Source organism: Miscanthus floridulus, chromosome 6 (assembly GCF_019320115.1).
Source record: "Miscanthus floridulus cultivar M001 chromosome 6, ASM1932011v1, whole genome shotgun sequence".
Taxonomy (NCBI): Eukaryota; Viridiplantae; Streptophyta; class Magnoliopsida; order Poales; family Poaceae; genus Miscanthus; species Miscanthus floridulus.
Window position 1 is genome coordinate 143,896,213 of NC_089585.1, and position 17,253 is coordinate 143,913,465.

General features: G+C 50.9%; 1 protein-coding gene across 1 annotated transcript; it reads right to left on the bottom strand.

The window, feature by feature from the left end:
- Positions 1-11,730: 11,730 nt before the first annotated feature.
- On the bottom strand, positions 11,731-12,240 carry LOC136461416 (uncharacterized). Its single transcript, XM_066460716.1, has one exon. It carries the CDS (start codon positions 12,238-12,240, stop codon positions 11,731-11,733), a length of 510 nt encoding a protein of 169 aa, XP_066316813.1.
- Between the last annotated feature and the right edge of the window lie 5,013 nt (positions 12,241-17,253).

Sequence of the window (17,253 nt, forward strand, 5' to 3'; positions counted from 1 at the left end):
ACCGTCCAGGTGAGCTAACCTATAAGACATTGGTCGTGTGACTTCCTTGATCATGAAGGGCCCCTCCCATGGGGTTGTGAGTTTATGGACACCAGCCTGATTCGTCTTCCACTTCAGGACTAGGTCCCCGACCATGAAGAACTGCTCTTTAACATTCTTGTTGTAGTACCTACGCAAAACAGCAAGGTATTTGGCTGTACGTACGCAAGAATCGAGCTGCTTCTCTTATGCACTATTCACTTCTAGCTCTCGTACTTCATTGACCTTGCCTTCGTCGAAGTTCTCTACCCGTGCTGATCTGAAAGCTATATCTACTGGGAGGACTACCTCAGCGCCGTAAACCATAAAGTATGGTGAGACGCCGGTGTTACGACTAGGCTGAGTTCTGAGGCCCCAGACCACGGCTGGTAACTCTTTGAGCCATCTTCCGGGAGCCTTGTCATTTTCTCTATACATCATCTTCTTCAATGCGTCCAAAATCATGTTGTTTGCCCGCTCGACCTATCCATTAGCTCTAGGGTGCGCCACCGAGACGTATTTTACTACTATGCTCCTTTTATCGTAGAAGTCCCAAAAAGCGTTCCCGATGAACTGAGTACCCAGATCAGTGATGATGCTATTGGGTATGCCGAAACGGTGGATGACCTGGTCGAGGAACATGACAGCCTTCTTTGAGGATGCCTGTACCAGAGGCATGTATTCTATCCACTTAGAAAATTTGTCGATCAGCACAAAGACACATGTAAATTTCCCAGGAGCCGGTTTGAAGGGCCCGATCATATCCAGTCCCCAGCATGTGAAGGGCCAAGAGGCTAGTATTATCTAGATCTCATGTGCTAGTACGTGGATTCTCTTGGCGAAGAACTGACAACCCTCACAGTGGCGGACTAGCTTCTCTGCATCGGCTACTGCTGATGGCCAATAGAACCCTGCTCGGAAAGCCTTACCGACCAGCGTTCTTGAGGCCGCGTGGTTGCTGCAGGAGCCAGAGTGGATTTGGTCCAGGAGATGTTCGCCATCCTCCTGGGTTATACACTTCATCAAGATTTCCTCCTTTGCGTTCTTGCGCCATAACTTGCCATCGACGAGCAGATACTGCTTACTGCGATGCATCAGGCGCTCGTTTTCTGTCCAATCAGTGTAACCGCTGCCATCTGTTAGGTACTTGATGAAAGGTATTCTCCAGTTCGGCTCATGAGTGGTCGGAGGCGGCTCGATGGTGCTCGATGCCGAAACCGTAGCCACCAATTGCTGGTCTGGAGGCTTGTCGACCGTTGAATCTTCCTCTTTGATGGAAGGCGTGAGCAGGGCTTGGACGCATACGCCATGTGGGACTTTGGCTCGGGATGATCCTAACTTTGACAGCGCATCCACTGCTTGATTTCTGTCTCGAACCACGTGTGTGTACTCAATGCCGTAGAACCTGCCTTCTAGCTTTCTGTTCGATTTGCAGTATGCATCCATCTTTTCGCTGGTTGTGTCCTAGTCCTTGTTGAGTTGGTTGATGACCAGAGCCGAGTCTCCATAGACATAGAGACGTTTAACACCGAGCTCAACCACAATGCGCAAACTATGTAGGCATGCTTCGTACTCGGCGGCATTATTAGATGCTAGGAAATAAATCCTGAGGACGTACCAGAGCTGCTCCTTGGATGGTGACACGAAAAGGACTCCTGCTCCCACACCATCGATGTTGAGAGAGCCGTCGAAGTACATCTTCCAATACTCATCGGACCCCTGAGAGGCAGGCGTGCTTAAGTCTGTCCACTCGACGATGAAATCGACGAGTGCCTGAGACTTGATTGTAGTACGGCTTGCAAATTCTAAGGAGAAGGGGCATAGCTCCATTGCCCATTTGATGTTGCGCCCATTCGCATCCTTGTTGCTAATGATGTCTCACAGAGGGTACTCAGTCATGACCACCACACGATATCCGTCGAAGTAATGTTTCAACTTTCGGGATGTTATCAGTATGGCGTAGATCAACTTCTGAATCTATGGGCACCTGGTCTTGGACTCATTGAGTACCTCACTGATGAAATAGATTGGTCGCTGTACCTTGTAGATGTGTCTGGGCTCGTCACGCTCGACCACCATGGCCGTGGAGACCACTCGATTAGTAGCCACAATGTAAAGCAGGAGTGTTTTGTCTTCTCTGGGAGCAGTGAGGACCGGAGGTGACGTAAGGTATTCTTTCAGTTGTGTGAAGGCAACGTCTGCTTCCTCCGACCACTCAAACTTTTCGGATGCTTTGAGCAGTTTGAAAAAACGGTAATCCTTTTTCGCCTAATCTTGATATGAAACGGCTGAGGGCGGCCATGCATCCGGTAAGCTTCTGAACATCCTTCACCTTTTTGGGCGGCTTCATGTCCAAGACAGCTTTGACTTTCTCTAGGTTAGGGCGTATGCCGTTGTGACTGACGACGTTGCCAAGTAGTATGCCAGAAGGAACACCAAAGATGCACTTTTTTGGTTTTAATTTCCACTAGAATGTGTTAAGGGCTGCAAAGGTGCGTTCTAGGTTGTCAACAAGGGTATGTGCTTCCTTGGTTTTGACAACTATATCATCAACATAAGCCTCGATGAGGTCGTCTTTTATCTCATCTTTGAGACTATATAGCGTGTTGGTAGGTAGCCTCGGCGTTCTTGAGCCTAAACGACATGGTCGTGTAGCAGTAGGCGCCGAAAGGCGTGATAAAAGATGTCTTGATCTGGTCGTCCTTTTTTAGAGCGATCTGGTGATAACCAGAGTAGCAATCGAGAAAGGAAAGTAGCTCACAACCGGCGGTTGAATCTACAACCTTGTCTATGCAAGGTAAGCCGAAGGGGTCCTTAGGGCAGTGTTTGTTGAGATCAGTGTAATTAACGCACATTCTCCATTCATTATTCTTTTTGCGTACAAGAACCGGATTGGCTAACCACTCTAGATGATACACTTCTTTGATAAATCTGGCTGCCAAAAGTCATGTAACTTCTACCCTAATCGCATCCTTTTTGTCGCGAGCGAACCGTCATAGCTTCTGCTTGATAGGTTTGGCCTTGCTGTTGACATTCAAGGAGTGCTCGATCAAGTTCCGAGGTACACCGGGCATGTCAGCAGGTTTCCATGCGAACACATCCACGTTGCTCCTCAAGAACCTAACGAGCGTGTCTTCCTATTTGGGATCCATGTTGGCCCCGATAAGGGCCGTTTTGCTGGGATCACCGTCGACCAGCTGAATCACCTTATGCTCCTTGGACTTGTTGTTCTTGCATGGAGCCTCGAGCTCTGGGATCTCCAGGTGGTTGGCTGAGGTCTTCTTGGCGTCGAGCATGGTCTCGGCCATACGAATAGAGAGGTCGTGAGTTTCTACTATTTTGAAGTTGTCGTCCTCACAGGTATAAGCTGCGTATACGTTGCCCCTGAGGGTTAGAACTCCTTTCTCGATAGGCATCTTGAGCACCAGATACCTGTAATGAGGTATGGCCATGAACTTGGTGAGCGACGGTCAACCAAGAATAGCATGGTAGGTGTCGTCGAAGTCAGCGACCACGAAGTTGACGTAGTCGATGCGGAAGTGGTCCGGGGTCCCAAATTGCACAGGTAGTGTGATCTACTCGAGAGGTATAGAGCTCTATCCGGGGAGAACACCCCAGAACTGTGCCTCATATGGCTTGAGATCCGCCTGGGTTATCTTCAGGGTGGGCAGACTGTTCTTGAATAGTATATCGATGGAGCTGCCGCTGTCGATCAGCACTCTATCGAACTGAACCTTATTGATACAAGGATCGAGGACCAGGGGAAAACGTCCTGGCTCAGGTATTACAGCCCATTGGTCCTTTCTGCTGAAGGAGATCTCGCGGTGAGACCACGGAGGGAGCTACGGATCGGTGAGGAGGTTGTCGGTGTTGGCCACGTTCAAGCAAGCGTGGGCGAGCAACTTGCGTTCTCGTTTGGTCTCGATGGACACTTTGCCTCCGATGATGGTGTGCACGCAATCAGTTGGCTTGACGTACTTGTGACGGGGATCTATGTCTTCATCGTCGTTGTCCTCGTTGCGCTGTTCCCCTGCGTCGTTAGGCTTGTCGGATGTATCCGGAGCCTGTTGACGCGTGTAGATAGACTTGAGAACGCGGCAATTCTCCATGGTATGGTTTGACTTGGGATGGAGCTGGTAGGGCCCTTTCAATGCTTTGGCGTAGTCGTCTTCGTAGTTACGATGTCCACCACCTTTTTTAACGGTGTTGACCTCACCGTCGTCTTCCTGAGCACGCTTGCCCCTGTAATCATCACGGTGGTTACGCCGCTGATTACGTTGGTCGCGGTGGTCGCGGGAGTCGTTGCGCTGGTTGCGGCGGTCAAAATTGTCGTTTCGACCACGGCGGCCGCGGTAGTCGTCGCGGTGTGGGGGTGGTCGGAGCGTGGAACCCTTGCTGCTTCTTCGATAATTATCTTTTTAGCATCATCGATGTCCGCATATTTCTTAGCGGTGGCTAGGAGTACTGTGACCGATTCAGGTCTCTTGCGTAGGAGCTTGTCCCTTAGGGCATCGTGGAAGCAGAGGCCAGTGATGAAAGCCTCGATTGCCTCGTTGTCGGAGATTGATGGGACCTTGATGCGCATCTCCAAGAAACGCCGAACATACTCGCGCAGTGGCTCATCTTTTTGATCTCGAATCCGTTGCAGATCATATTTGTTGCCGGGTTGCTCGCAAGTAGCAATGAAGTTGTCGATGAAGGCTTGCTTAAGCTCTTGCCAAGAATCAAAGTAGTTTGACGGCAAGCTGACCAGCCATTGGTGACCTGCATGGCCAACAGTGACTGGGAAGTAGTTAGACATGACGTGCTCGTCAGCCATGGCTGATCTGCACGTAGTTTCGTAGAGCATGACCCATAATTCAGGGTTCTCCTTGCCATCGTACTTCTGAAGTTTCTCGAGCTTGAAGTTCTTGGGCCATATGACTTAGCGAAGGTGCAGAGTAAACTGGTTCAAAGCCGGTGGGCCGTGGGCAGTGTCATATTCCATACGGCGATAGCCCTCGTGGGATGCGCGATCATTGGCTCTCTGGTTGATGCGATCGCGCAGATCGCGTTCCCTGAGGTAACGGTGGAGATCATTTTTGCCATCACGGCGATCCCGGTTGCCATCCTGATTAACCCTGCGACCGTGGTTACCGCGGTAATTATCGCGGTTATCTCGGCGGTTGTCATCCCAAATGTCGCGGCGGTTGTCCTCCCGACGGCGGTTGTCATCCCGACCACCATCATGACCACTGTTTCTGCCTTGACGGTTGTCTGATGGGTCGTTGTTGCGCGAGCCACGTTGGTTGGGTGGCTGTGAGCGACTTGAGTATTGGCGGCTATGGCTTGATTCGACTGAGACGGATGGAGCCCGAGCTTGATTTACCATCTCTGCGGTCTGAGCCACAGCAGCCGTCAGATAAGCTTGTATATCATCGTGAACTGCCTAGGTTTCTAGGGTGTGGGGTAGCCGTTGCATTGTCACCATGGCGACGGCTACATTGGCGCTTGGAGTCCTGAAGACCTATTTGTCCCCCACCCTGTTGAAAGCATTGTTGAGGTCGCGTGGCTGGACCCTTATGCGTCGTGCCTCCTCCTCTGCTTTGGCTTTGATTTGTCGGCGATTAAACCAGTCAATATTGCATGCTTCGCGTGCAATCCTTTCTTGCTCTGTTTCGCCAACTGTTGGTGGTTCATCATTGCTGACAACATTGATCAAATCCCCTCGCCTTGGTGGGAAAGACGGGAATTGTGGGAACCCCAGGGCGTGGTCTAGGATATCCAGATCGTATTCGACGCCTTCATCGTCGTGATGCTAGAGCTCGGTGTGGACGGAGGCATTAGATGCGATGCCAGATGAGGAGCTGGAGTCACCCTCTTGGACCGTGTGGACGGATCCTTCTTGATAATCCTCAATCCGGATCATGTTGACGAAGTTGCGTGGCTTCGGCCGTGGTCAATGTACAAAACATAGATCCGAGCAGCATTGTATATTATACATGTAGTTGGAGGCAGTGTTTTGCAGGCCATAGGCTAGGCCTGGTAGTTCTCCGTCGAGGCTTCGTACTCGGAGAGCCGAAGACCCATCGCGGAGGCTGGCCGGCGATGAGCAGAGCGCCCTTCAGGAGTAGATATGACCACGAGATCTATACCAAGTCATGCAGGATGACTGGCCCAAGCTGGTCGGGTAGATCTATTGTGAGGAGCGGTTACCTGCTCATTAGGTTGACCTTGAATTGCACTTACCAGAGCTAGGGTTTCAGCGAGTTTGGTGCCGACCCGATCTATGGAGTCGAGCAGGTCGGTGTTGTCGATCTGCTTCCCTTTGTAGCGGGGAAACGGACGATGGGTTGTCGGCGTGGCTGAAGATGATGCAGGCGTGGTCGGAGCTAGATGTACCATGGTCGGAGCTAGATCCATTGTGGTCGGAGCCGTATCCATCGTGGTCGGAGCCATATCCACCGTGGTCGGAGCCGTAGCCAATGCAGGTGAAGCAGTGGTCGATGCAGATTAAATCCACGCCTCCTCCGTGGTCATGGCGATGAAGTCATCAGAGCCGATGGTCTAGGTGATCTGGCCAACGGTGAACGTGAGGCCATTCGACGTAGCCACAGAGCCAGAGATGATGACCATCTTGTTTGCTTGGAGAGTAGTACGCACACCCCCTACCTGGCGCGCCACTGTCGATGAAATATGGTCGACAGTCTACCTAGGGGTATGCCCAAGGTAGTAGATTGTCGGCAGACAAATGTGCAAGCCACAAACAAGACGGTGATGCAAGACAGACACGAGGTTTTATCCTGGTTCGGCCGCCAAGAAGGCGTAATACCAACGTCCTGCGTCTGATTGTATTGCTGTATGTTAATGAGAGATGTTTTTTAGAGGGGTCCCCTGCCTGCCTTATATAGTCCAGGGGGCAGGGTTATAGATCTGGAAACTAATCCTAGCAAGTTACAATTGCCATAGGTGGCCGGATAAGGATTCCTATTCTAATCGACCAGGATCTTGCTTGATCGCCAAATCTGCCTTGACTCCTTGCGCGGGACTCCGAATAGGTTGGCCGAGCCACACGTCGTCTTTTGGTGGACTGGACCCTCTGATCTGGGCTGGCCTAAGCCTAGCCATAAGGGTATAGGGGTTAATACCCCCACAGGGACTGTTGTCTGGCTGCTGGTCTGCTGGGGTTCCGGTAGACTTTCTACTATAGGTTCCTCCATAGCCGGCTACTGGGCAGTTTTCTCTAACACTGCTGGTGGAGCCACACTGCTCCCGACTAGTTGGTTGGGATTTTCGGTGGACGCCGACCTAATATATCCGAGCTAAGTTCAGAAGACAATAGTATTCAATATAAATTGTAAGCTTACATCAAGGTTACAAATACTTACAGCTTGGAAGCGCGGAATGAAGTGGCGAAGGCGCGTCTCTTCAGCCGCGTCTGTTCCAGATGCTCTGCGGGTGCCACCTGGTCTCCCTCTACGACTAGCACCAGCATCGGGGCTTGATGCTCGACCCCTTTGCCGCTTGTCCTCTACACTGCAGTGGTCGGCGATGCGGGTTTATTTGGCACAGAGGAGCCACCTTGCTCCATCGACTCCAGTTGCCTCCTCCTCTTTTGAGGGATGAGTCGAAATATGTCTGCATCCTTTGTTTCATCGTCTGACAATGTAAAGATCGCTTAACGATGCTTGCTGGCCGCTGGCCGTTTACCAGCAGCTCTGGTCGATGTCTCCTCCCTAACTCCAAGCACGGCCCAGTCGACGTCTTCGATCCCGGCGCTGGTCTGGGCGGTTGGGCCTGGTACTTGCGGCCAATCTACACTAGGGGGTGGAGACACGAACACTGTTGCTCTATCACGACCATTAATCTGGGAAACACAAAGGAGATAACACAGTAAGTTTCTGTTATAACATAAAACTATGGGTACAAGGCAGAATGATTTACCTTTGGGGGAGGTCGGGCGGGCTTGAAAGCGTGCTCGATGTCGCTCAATCTGTCATAATTTGGATCAGCTAAGTTAAATAGCTCTCCAATTCTGGCTTTGACTTTGACCTTGTCAAGCGCCTCTTGTCTGGTCCACGTTGGATCTGCGCTACCCTGATACTCGTAGCCAGGATGTACCCTCCTCTGGCAGGGCTGGATCCTTCGGCTAATGAAGTTTCCGACCACGCTCGGACCATCCAGTTTCCTCCACGAGATCATCCCAAGTAGTTCTTGGATCTGTTCTAGGTGCTCAGGCTTTTCCGACCAGCTATTCTTCTTCTCTGGGATGAACCCCACATCGCACAGTGTGATCGTGTTCGGCTCTTCGCGGATGTAGAACCACTTCTTGTACCAGTCGTCTAGTGATGTGTTCCAAGGGCAGTGCAAGTACTGGGCCTTCATCCCGTCACACAGATTGAGGTACACACCTCCAGCTATCTTTGGGCCGCCGCTTCCTTTCTTCCACAGACAGAAAAGATGGCGAAAGAAGTCGAAATGGGGCTGGAAGCCACCATATGCTTCGCAAAGATGAATGAAGGTGGAGACAAGAAGAATCGAGTTGGGATGCAGATTGCAAATCCCAATCTCGTAATACAAACAGAGCCTCTGAAGGAAAGGGTGCACTGGAACCCCAAAACCTTGCTTGAAGAAATCTTCGAAAACCACAATCTCACCTGGTTGTGGATCGGGGTACCCTTCGCCTTTCGGCGTGCGCCATCCTGCGAGTGCCTTGTTGTGGAGTACTCCCATGATGACAAGGTCTTCGATGGTCTGCTCATTGCTTCTTGACTTCCACCACTCCTTCGCCAAGACTCTGGCTTTCTTCTAGGCATCACTCTTCGCCATGAATTCACCCTTGCTAATGAAGGTGGATATGGTGGAGGGGTGATTGGTGATGATTTCGGTGGTATTAGGGTTGGCAAGAGGAAGAAGAAGGCTACGGTGGCGAATGGTAATGGGGATCAGTAAAAAGTAACTTACCAGTTCTATATTATAAATAACCAAGCGTTCCGCCATTTCGTCTGCTCGAGATTCTTGGGAGACGTGCGCACGCGCCGCAGACGGTTGTTTTCATAACCTCGAGATCTATGCCAATATATGCGCCTCTTCATTATCAGTGTATGCGCCTCTTCGTTGCTAGTGTGAGAGGGCCCACACTGACGCACCTCCTTATAGGTGCCAAGCGACTGTTTGCTTAAATGGACAAGAAGGCAGTATGACGTGCTATACCAATCTGTTTTTTTTACCAGATGTGTCAGATTGGACTTGACAGAGTAAGAAGATAAATAAATACACCAAATAATAGTACAAGTGGCGTTCGTTTCTTCGCGGCATGTCTCGTGCTCAGGGATGGTCCAGACCACTATTGTGCTCGGGGACTGCCCAGACCACTACCGTGCTCGGGGACTGCTCCGACCACTACCTTGCTTGGGGACTGTTCCGAAGAATGCTTGGTGACTGCTCTCCTCGGCTATATGTGATGTGTACTCACATACAGTCAAGAGGCATTTATTTGGACCTTGCTACAAGGCTTATACTTCTCCTTCCAGCAAGCTCGGGGACTACATCGGTACGATGCACCTGCCGGTGCATCTCGTATTGATTGTACGACGACTAGATTCTTAACTTCAGTGGAAATTCTTTTTAGACCCTGGCACCACGTGCCTACGCCACCTACTACCAGGCTCGGGGACTAAGTGGGCACACTTCACCTTGCGGTGAATGTGTTTATTTTATCGACCCCTACGCTTTGACTGATTGCTAAGATTACTACTGTCCAAGGGTCACTTACATTTCTTATCAGAAATATAAGTGGGCACACTTGATAAGAAAAGAAATCTTTTTCTTTTTCCTTTAAGAGCACCATGCATTCTTCGAACAACCAGAATCTTTGGCTATAATCGTGGTCTACTGCTCTCAGTTCTGATCAGAATGTTGGCGCATTTGATTGGTCAATGTTTCAATCAGTTGAAGATGACATGAAGACGGATCGCATTAGTCGAAGGAGATCCGACGGTGTGTCGCAACATAATACATGGAGCTCGGGGACTAGCTGTGGGGGTATTAACCCCTATACCCTTACGGCTAGGCTTGGGCCAGCCCGGATCAGGGGGTCCGGTCCACTGGAAGACGACGCATGGCCCGACCAACCTGTTCAGAGTCCCGCGCAAGGAGTCAAGGCAGATTTGGAGATCAAGCAAGATCCTGGTCGGTTAGAATATGAATCCTTATCCGGCCACCTATGGCAATTGTAACTGGCTAGGATTAGTTTCCAGATCTATAACCCTGCCCCCGAACTATATAAGGCGGGTAGGGGACCCCTCTAAAAACATCTCTCATTGACATACAACAATACAATCAGTCACAGGACGTAGGTATTACGCCTTCTTGGCGGCCGAACCTAGATAAAACCTCGTGTCTGTCTTGCATCACCATCTTGTTTGTGGCTTGCGCATCTGTCTGTCGACAATCTACTTCCTTGGGCATACCCCTAGGTAGACTACCGACCATATTTCATCGATAATGATCAGGACGACGTACAGGAGTTTCTGAATTTGGTGGTAGCGAGTCTTGAAATAGGACAAGACCTCACTAACGAAGTACATGGGATGCTGTACTTTGAGGGTGTGTCCCTCTTCTTCCTGCTCTACCACTAGGGCGGCGCTGACCACTTGCGTGGTGGCCGCAATGTAGAGCAGGAGCGATTCTCCATCGGGCAGGGGAACCAGGATCAGGGCCTTCGTCAGGAGCTACTTGAACTTGTCAAGCGCCTCTTGGGCCTCGAGCGTCCACTCAAAATGGTCAGCTTTCTTCAGAAGCTGATAAAGGGGTAGACCTCATTCGTTGAGACACGAGATAAAATGGCTGAGCGCGGTGAGGCACCCTATAACTCATTGTACCCCCTTTATGTTCTGAATCAGGCCTATCCTCGTGATGGCCGAGGTCTTCTCTGGGTTAGCTTCGATAAAACCCAGCAGCATACCCCTCGGGACCCCAAAAACATATTTCTCAGGGTTGACTTTGATGCCATTTGCTCAGAGTTTCACGAAGGTCTGCTCTAGGTCGGCTACGACCTGGTCAGCCCATTTGGACTTAACCACGATGTCGTCTACGTAGGCCTTAACGGTTTGCTCAATGAGGTCTCTGAAACACTTAAGCATACAACGTTGATACGTAGCCCCCGCGTTTTTTAGATTGAACAACATTGTGACGTAGCAGAACGATTCAAATGGGGTGATGAAAGTCGTCGCGAGCTGGTTGGACTCTTTCATCGCGATTTGATGGTACCCGGAGTACGCATCAAGGAAGCAAAGGGTTTTGCACCCTGAGGTCGAGTCGCCTACTTGGTCTATGCATGACAAAGGAAATGAATCCTTTGGACACGCTTTGTTGAGACCCGTGTAGTCATCACACATTCTCAATTTCCCACTCTTTTTTCTTATAAGAACGGGATTAGCTAACCACTCAGGGTGATACACCCCCTTGATGAATCTGACCGCCAAAAGCTTCGCAATCTTCTCGTTGATGGCCCTGCGTTTCTCCTCGTCGAAGTGATGCAGGCGCTGCTTCATCGGCTTAGAGCTTGGCCTAATTTTCAAGGCGTGCTTGACGACTTCTCTCAGAATGTCTAGCATGTCCGAGGGTCTCCACGAAAAGATGTCTCTGTTGGTGCGAAGGAAGTCGACAAGCACGCTTTCCTATTTAGAGGAAAGCGTGGTGCCGATGCGCATCACTTTGCCCTCGGAGCTACTAGGGTCTAATGAGGACCTCCTTGGCGTCTTCCACAGGCTCGAAAGACCTGGCCAACCACTTGGGGTCGGGCACTTCTTCGATGATCTCCCTGATGGTAGCGAGATCTTTGGAGGCGACAATCGCCGCGTCGTGTTCGCAACACTCGACCTCACACTCATAGGCACGCTGGAAGCAGGTGCTAACGGTGATGACCCCGCGTGGACCTAGCATCTTCAACTTCAGATAGGTGTAGTTGGGGATGGCCTTGAACTTCACGTAGCATGGACATCCTAGGATGGCGTGGTAGGTCCCGTGCAACCCGACCACCTCAAAGGTAAGGGTCTCAATCCTGTAATTTGTTAGATTCCCAAAGGTGACGGGCAGATCGATCTGCCTAAGTGGCATGACCTGCTTTTTAGGCACAATGCCGTGGAAAGGCACAACGGTCGGCTGGATGCGCGACCGATCGATGCCCATGGCATTGAGCGTCTCAGCGTATATGATGTTGAGGCCGCTGCCTCCATCCATCAGCACGTTGGTGAGCCACTTCGTACCGATGATTAGGTCGACACGAGTGGGTATCTTCCCGGCTGTGGGACACTTTTCGGGTGGTCGGTCCGATCAAAGGTGATGGCAAACTCCTACCATCAGAGGAAGAAAGGCGTGGCTGGCTCGGTCGTATAGACCTCACAGAGTGCAAGCTTCTGACGGTGCTTGGAGTCATATGCCGCCGACCCTCCGAAGATCATGAGGTAGCCATTCGGCATCGAAAAGCCACTATCCTTCCCCTCGGCGTCGTCGGCCGTCGGTTTGGGCTCCTTCCTATGCTCCCCCTTGTTGGAGCCACCGGACAGGAACTGCTTCATGAGCACATAGTCTTTTTATAGGTGCTTGATGGGGAAGGCGTGGCTCAGGCATGGCCCTTCGAGCAGCTTCTCAAAGTGGTCTGGGGTACCCTCGGCGGGCTTTGGACCCCCCTTACGGTCGGCAGCGGCCACGAGTGAGCCCTCGCGCCACTGCTTGTTCTTCTTCTTGTTGGGGTGGTTGGAGGCGTCTTTGCCGATGTCCTCGTCCCTCTTCACCCTGCCCTTCGACCGCCTCCTTGTCCAAGGTGTGGCTGGTGGCGATGTCGAGGAGCTCCTTGGTGGTTCGTGGGCCCTTGCGTCCTAGCTTGTGAACCAGGAACTCGCAGGTGGTCCTGGACAGGAAGCCTCCTATAACATCGGCGTCGGTGACGTCGGGCAGCTCGTTGCACTGCCGGAGGAAGCGCCATATGTACTCTTGAAGAGTTTCCCTGGACTTTTGTTGGCAGTTTTTGAGATCCCACGGGTTTTCACGACGCGCGTAGGTGCCCTAAAAGTTTCCCACGAAAATCTCCTTTAGGTCCGCCCAACTTTGAATCCAGTTGGGCGGAAGGTGCTCCAACCATGTTCACGCCGAATCGGTCGGGAACAATGGAAGGTTGCGGATAATGAAACCATCACTATCCGCTCCACCGGCTTGGCAAGCAAGCCGATAATCCTCGAGCCACAGTCCGAGGTTCATTTCTCCGGAGTATTTCAGGATGGTGGTCGGCGGTTGGTACCGCGGTGGGAAGGCGGTGTTGAGAATGTGTCAGCCGAAGGCCTGTGGCTCTGTCAGGTCAGGGCTCGAGCTCCGGTCCTCGCCGCTGTCGTAGCGTCCGCCGCGACGAGGGTGGTAGCCGTGGTCAGCTTCCTCTCTCTCGTTGCTTCATCCACGCCTACGGGCATCCAGGGTGTTACGTGTGTCACGGTGGAGGCTAAGACGCTCATGCACCGGAGCTGCGGCACCCTCTGCCGCCACGCGGCGCCTGATGGACAGACACGTCCCTGACATGTCGTCTCAAGGGCGCATGCTGACTGGCGTTGAGCTCGCGTCGCCGAGACAGCGAGCTCTCCGTCTGCTGCACCGCCGCGCGCTCGAGCGGCGTGCGGATCTCATGATGGGTCCGACAATCCTCGGGTGTCGCGGGCTTTGGGAGCCCTCGGAGCAAGACCGCCGTGGCAGTGATGTTCTGGCTTGCCCGAGCGAAGTGTGGGAGGGCTCCATCGTCTTTGATGATCCTCCGGTTCACGTCGCGGGCCATGGCGCGCGTACGCCCACCGTCTCCGTGCCGCCCGATCTCTTGCTCGAGCTCCACGCACTCCTGCTCTAGCTGGAGTCACGCATCCTTGAGTTCCCTGTGCAGTGCCCTCAGCTGCTCCACCTGCAGGCGAGGTAGGGTCCCTGCGTCTCCCTCGACCTCGTCGTCGAGGTCATTTGGTGGGGTAGCCCCTCCCTCGTGGACGCTTTCGACGCGTCCCTCGGAGGTACCTGCCATAAAACATTCTCGGGAGGGGTGATGGCTCCCCCTGCTAGAGTCAGAGTCGAAGGGTGACTCTGAATCTCCCATGAGAAGGTCGTGAAAAGATTCCGCGACATATTCGGTCATCCCCACAAACTCGTCGTTCGTAGGGGATGGGTGCATGCGCTGCGCCACGAGGTGGCCAACGGTCACCGTAGCATTGCGTAGACCGAGCAGGAACGCTGTCGGGGTGCTCCAGATGAGGTTTTCCAGGGAGAGCGGTTCCCCTCCGGCAAGCTGCGTCATGACGTTGGCGAACTAGAAGGTGAGGCAGCGCAGGTCCTCCTAGGACGGTCGGGGTCCCAGGAAGGCATCGAGCTGGCGCTCTAGTCTCCCGTAATTGAAGCCGAGGAGCTGGTCGCTCCTGGGGGCGCGAACCTCTGGCACGTGCAGCTGCAACTCCTCCAGCGCCTCGACGATCGCGTCGAGGCCGACGGAGGCCTGCGGCAACTCTCCGTCGTGACGATGAAATCTAGGTTCTCGAAGCGCACATGCGTGCTCGGGATCCAGCTGATGCCGTGACTAGCCATCCGACACCTGATGTGGCCGTCGAGCGCAAAAAGCCCCTACCTGGCGCGTCAACTGTCGGTTTTTCGGGTCACCGGCGAGTAAATTTGTATCTGCGTGTCTGACCCGGATGGTGTGCTCGGAGGACACAAGAATTTATACTGGTTCGGGCGGAATGTCCCTACGTCTAGTCTACTGCTGCTCATGTTACCGGCACTGGTTTGTAATAGGGGTTACAAACGAGCGAGAGAGGGAGAAGTTCCCAAGTCTCTGGTGAAAAAATCGAATGGAGTTGAGTCTTGCTGAGCTTGTTCAGCCATGTACTCGTTGCTGTCTCTCTTCTTGGGGCATTCTGCTTCCCCTTTTATATGTGGAGGGGAAGGTGCAGGTTACAGAGAGAAAGAAGGAGAAAAGCGAGGGAGAAGAAGGCCTCCAAGGCCGCCGGGTCCTTCTCCTTCATGCGGGTCCCGCCGACGCTGTAGATGGTGACGGGGGCGGCTCCACGTCAAGCTCTTATTCACCATTGGTGCCATGCCTCGGCGTCATCAGCTGATCGTGGCGTCCTCAGATACCTTCTTCGGATATCCCTAATACCGATATCCGACACCATGGATCTTCCCAGATTCTCAAGTTGCTGCCGTCCCCAATTCTCCAGAGCATACCTTGCTTCATAACCTCTAAGCCTCTCAGTACACTCCGCCAGGTATACGACATCCCGGCCTTTGGTCTTGCCTCTAGCACTGAGGTGTTGGCGAAATATTTAGCTTTGAGTACTCGGGCGCACAGGGAGTTAGGGAATTGCCAAAGCCTCCAGCATTGTTTAGCAAGCATTGATTTTATTGGATTCATTCATTGTTCCATGTCATTCTAGAAAGCTATTGCTCATATTTGTGCATTATCTGGCAAAGGGTTTACCTGGTTATCATTGTTTAGTCATTATGAGAACTTATGTCATTCTGTGAGTACATTCCTTTTATACTAGAATTGTTTATATTGAAAGTTTGCTGGTAGGAGTGTTATTAGTAAAAAACTGCTTTGTGCTTGGAAATATAATGATTGCACTGTATTAGTTTTTTAATACTGCAAACTATTGGCATAAACAATCTTAAAACAACTCTTATTACAGCAGAGGTACATGATAGTAACATCTTATCTCAAGTGATCCTAAGTTGTGGTTGTTTTGACTTTGATATCTAGAGATACCGAGTTTCTTTCGTATTCCTGCTTATAATTGATGAAATGAACCTGAAAAGGCCGCTGTTCAAATTTTGCATTATGACAAAACCTGCCCAATGCAGAATTTATGGAGTGCATGACGAAGCGAAGGACAAAGCTTTTGAGTTGGAGTTGAGCTGGATCTGTGATGAATCGAAGCGCCAGCATCAGAAGGTACTGTGGGACATTCATATGAAGAATGATCTCTGAATATTTTTCGACGTGAATTTATTGTAACTGTTTTTTGCTCACTTGTCATACAGGTTCCAAATGAACTGTTGGAGCAGGCCAAGGCCGCTGCTCAGGCAGCTCTTGAGGAGATGGATGCTGACTAAGAAACACCATTGCTAGGCCCCAACTTGTTTCATCTTTCGGTGCTTTTGAAACCTTTGATCCCTTTTGGGCTGAAGGGTGGACCTGGCAAAAAATTGTCAGATTTTTTTGAGGGGAAAATTGTCTGATTTTACTTTCAGTGCGATGTAAAATTTCATAGATGTACTTAATGAAACTTGGTTCAGTTCACCGGTTCATGGAAGTTTGCATCTAGACAGGGGATATCAGGGCCGTGTTGTTTACATTCTGGTGGCGGCGCTTGCGTTTTCCATGAACTTGTCCTATGCCTGTTTTCATTCCTTGAGCACCACGAACACGAATTGCTTGCCTCTGTATCAGGTACGCGCCCTGAACTGCGTTTCTGCTCGAACCAGGAGCTGGGGACAGGAGTTCAGCTAGTTTTTGAGGTTTTAAACTCTGCTATTTTCCGTATGGCTAGCAGACTAGTGTAAACGTGGCCCTTTGTTTTATTTGTGTATCGCATAGCTAGCACCAGGGCTTAGATTGGAATCATCAAAACAAAATTTAGCCAACCCATTGAAGAAAGCGAAAGCGAACAAAGCACGAATGATTCAGGGTAAAGTAAGGTATATATCATGCAGGCCAGCAGGTGAATGGTAAAGTAACCCCTTCGCTTTCACTTCACTTACTGAGGAGGCAATCTTTAACAACCTTTTCAGTTAACATCTCCGGCACAATGTAACGAGTCGAAGTTATCGTTTGAGCATCTTCAAAAGCTCCTTGAAAATTACTCGGTAACCAATGATTATACTAAGTGAACAATATAAATACATAATTCTGTTTTTATCCTTTTCTAATACTTTCTAATAATTAGCTTCCTAAATATTGAAAAGGGGCGAAGAGGACGTTCAGACAGATGTCAAGCGCATATTTAGGAGTCGAGGAGATTTACTAGCTTAAGGAGTTTAGATATAAAACTGTTGGAGGCTTGTTTTTTCTTTTTGTTAGAAAATGAATTAGAGTAACTTCATATGCTTTCTATAATTAACTTGCTAAATCAATAAGTTTAGCAAGTTAAAAAAAGTAGCAACCACAAATTATTTTTCCCTCCAATAATTTTCTATATTAGCATTCTAAATGATTTTGTATTGGGAACTCTA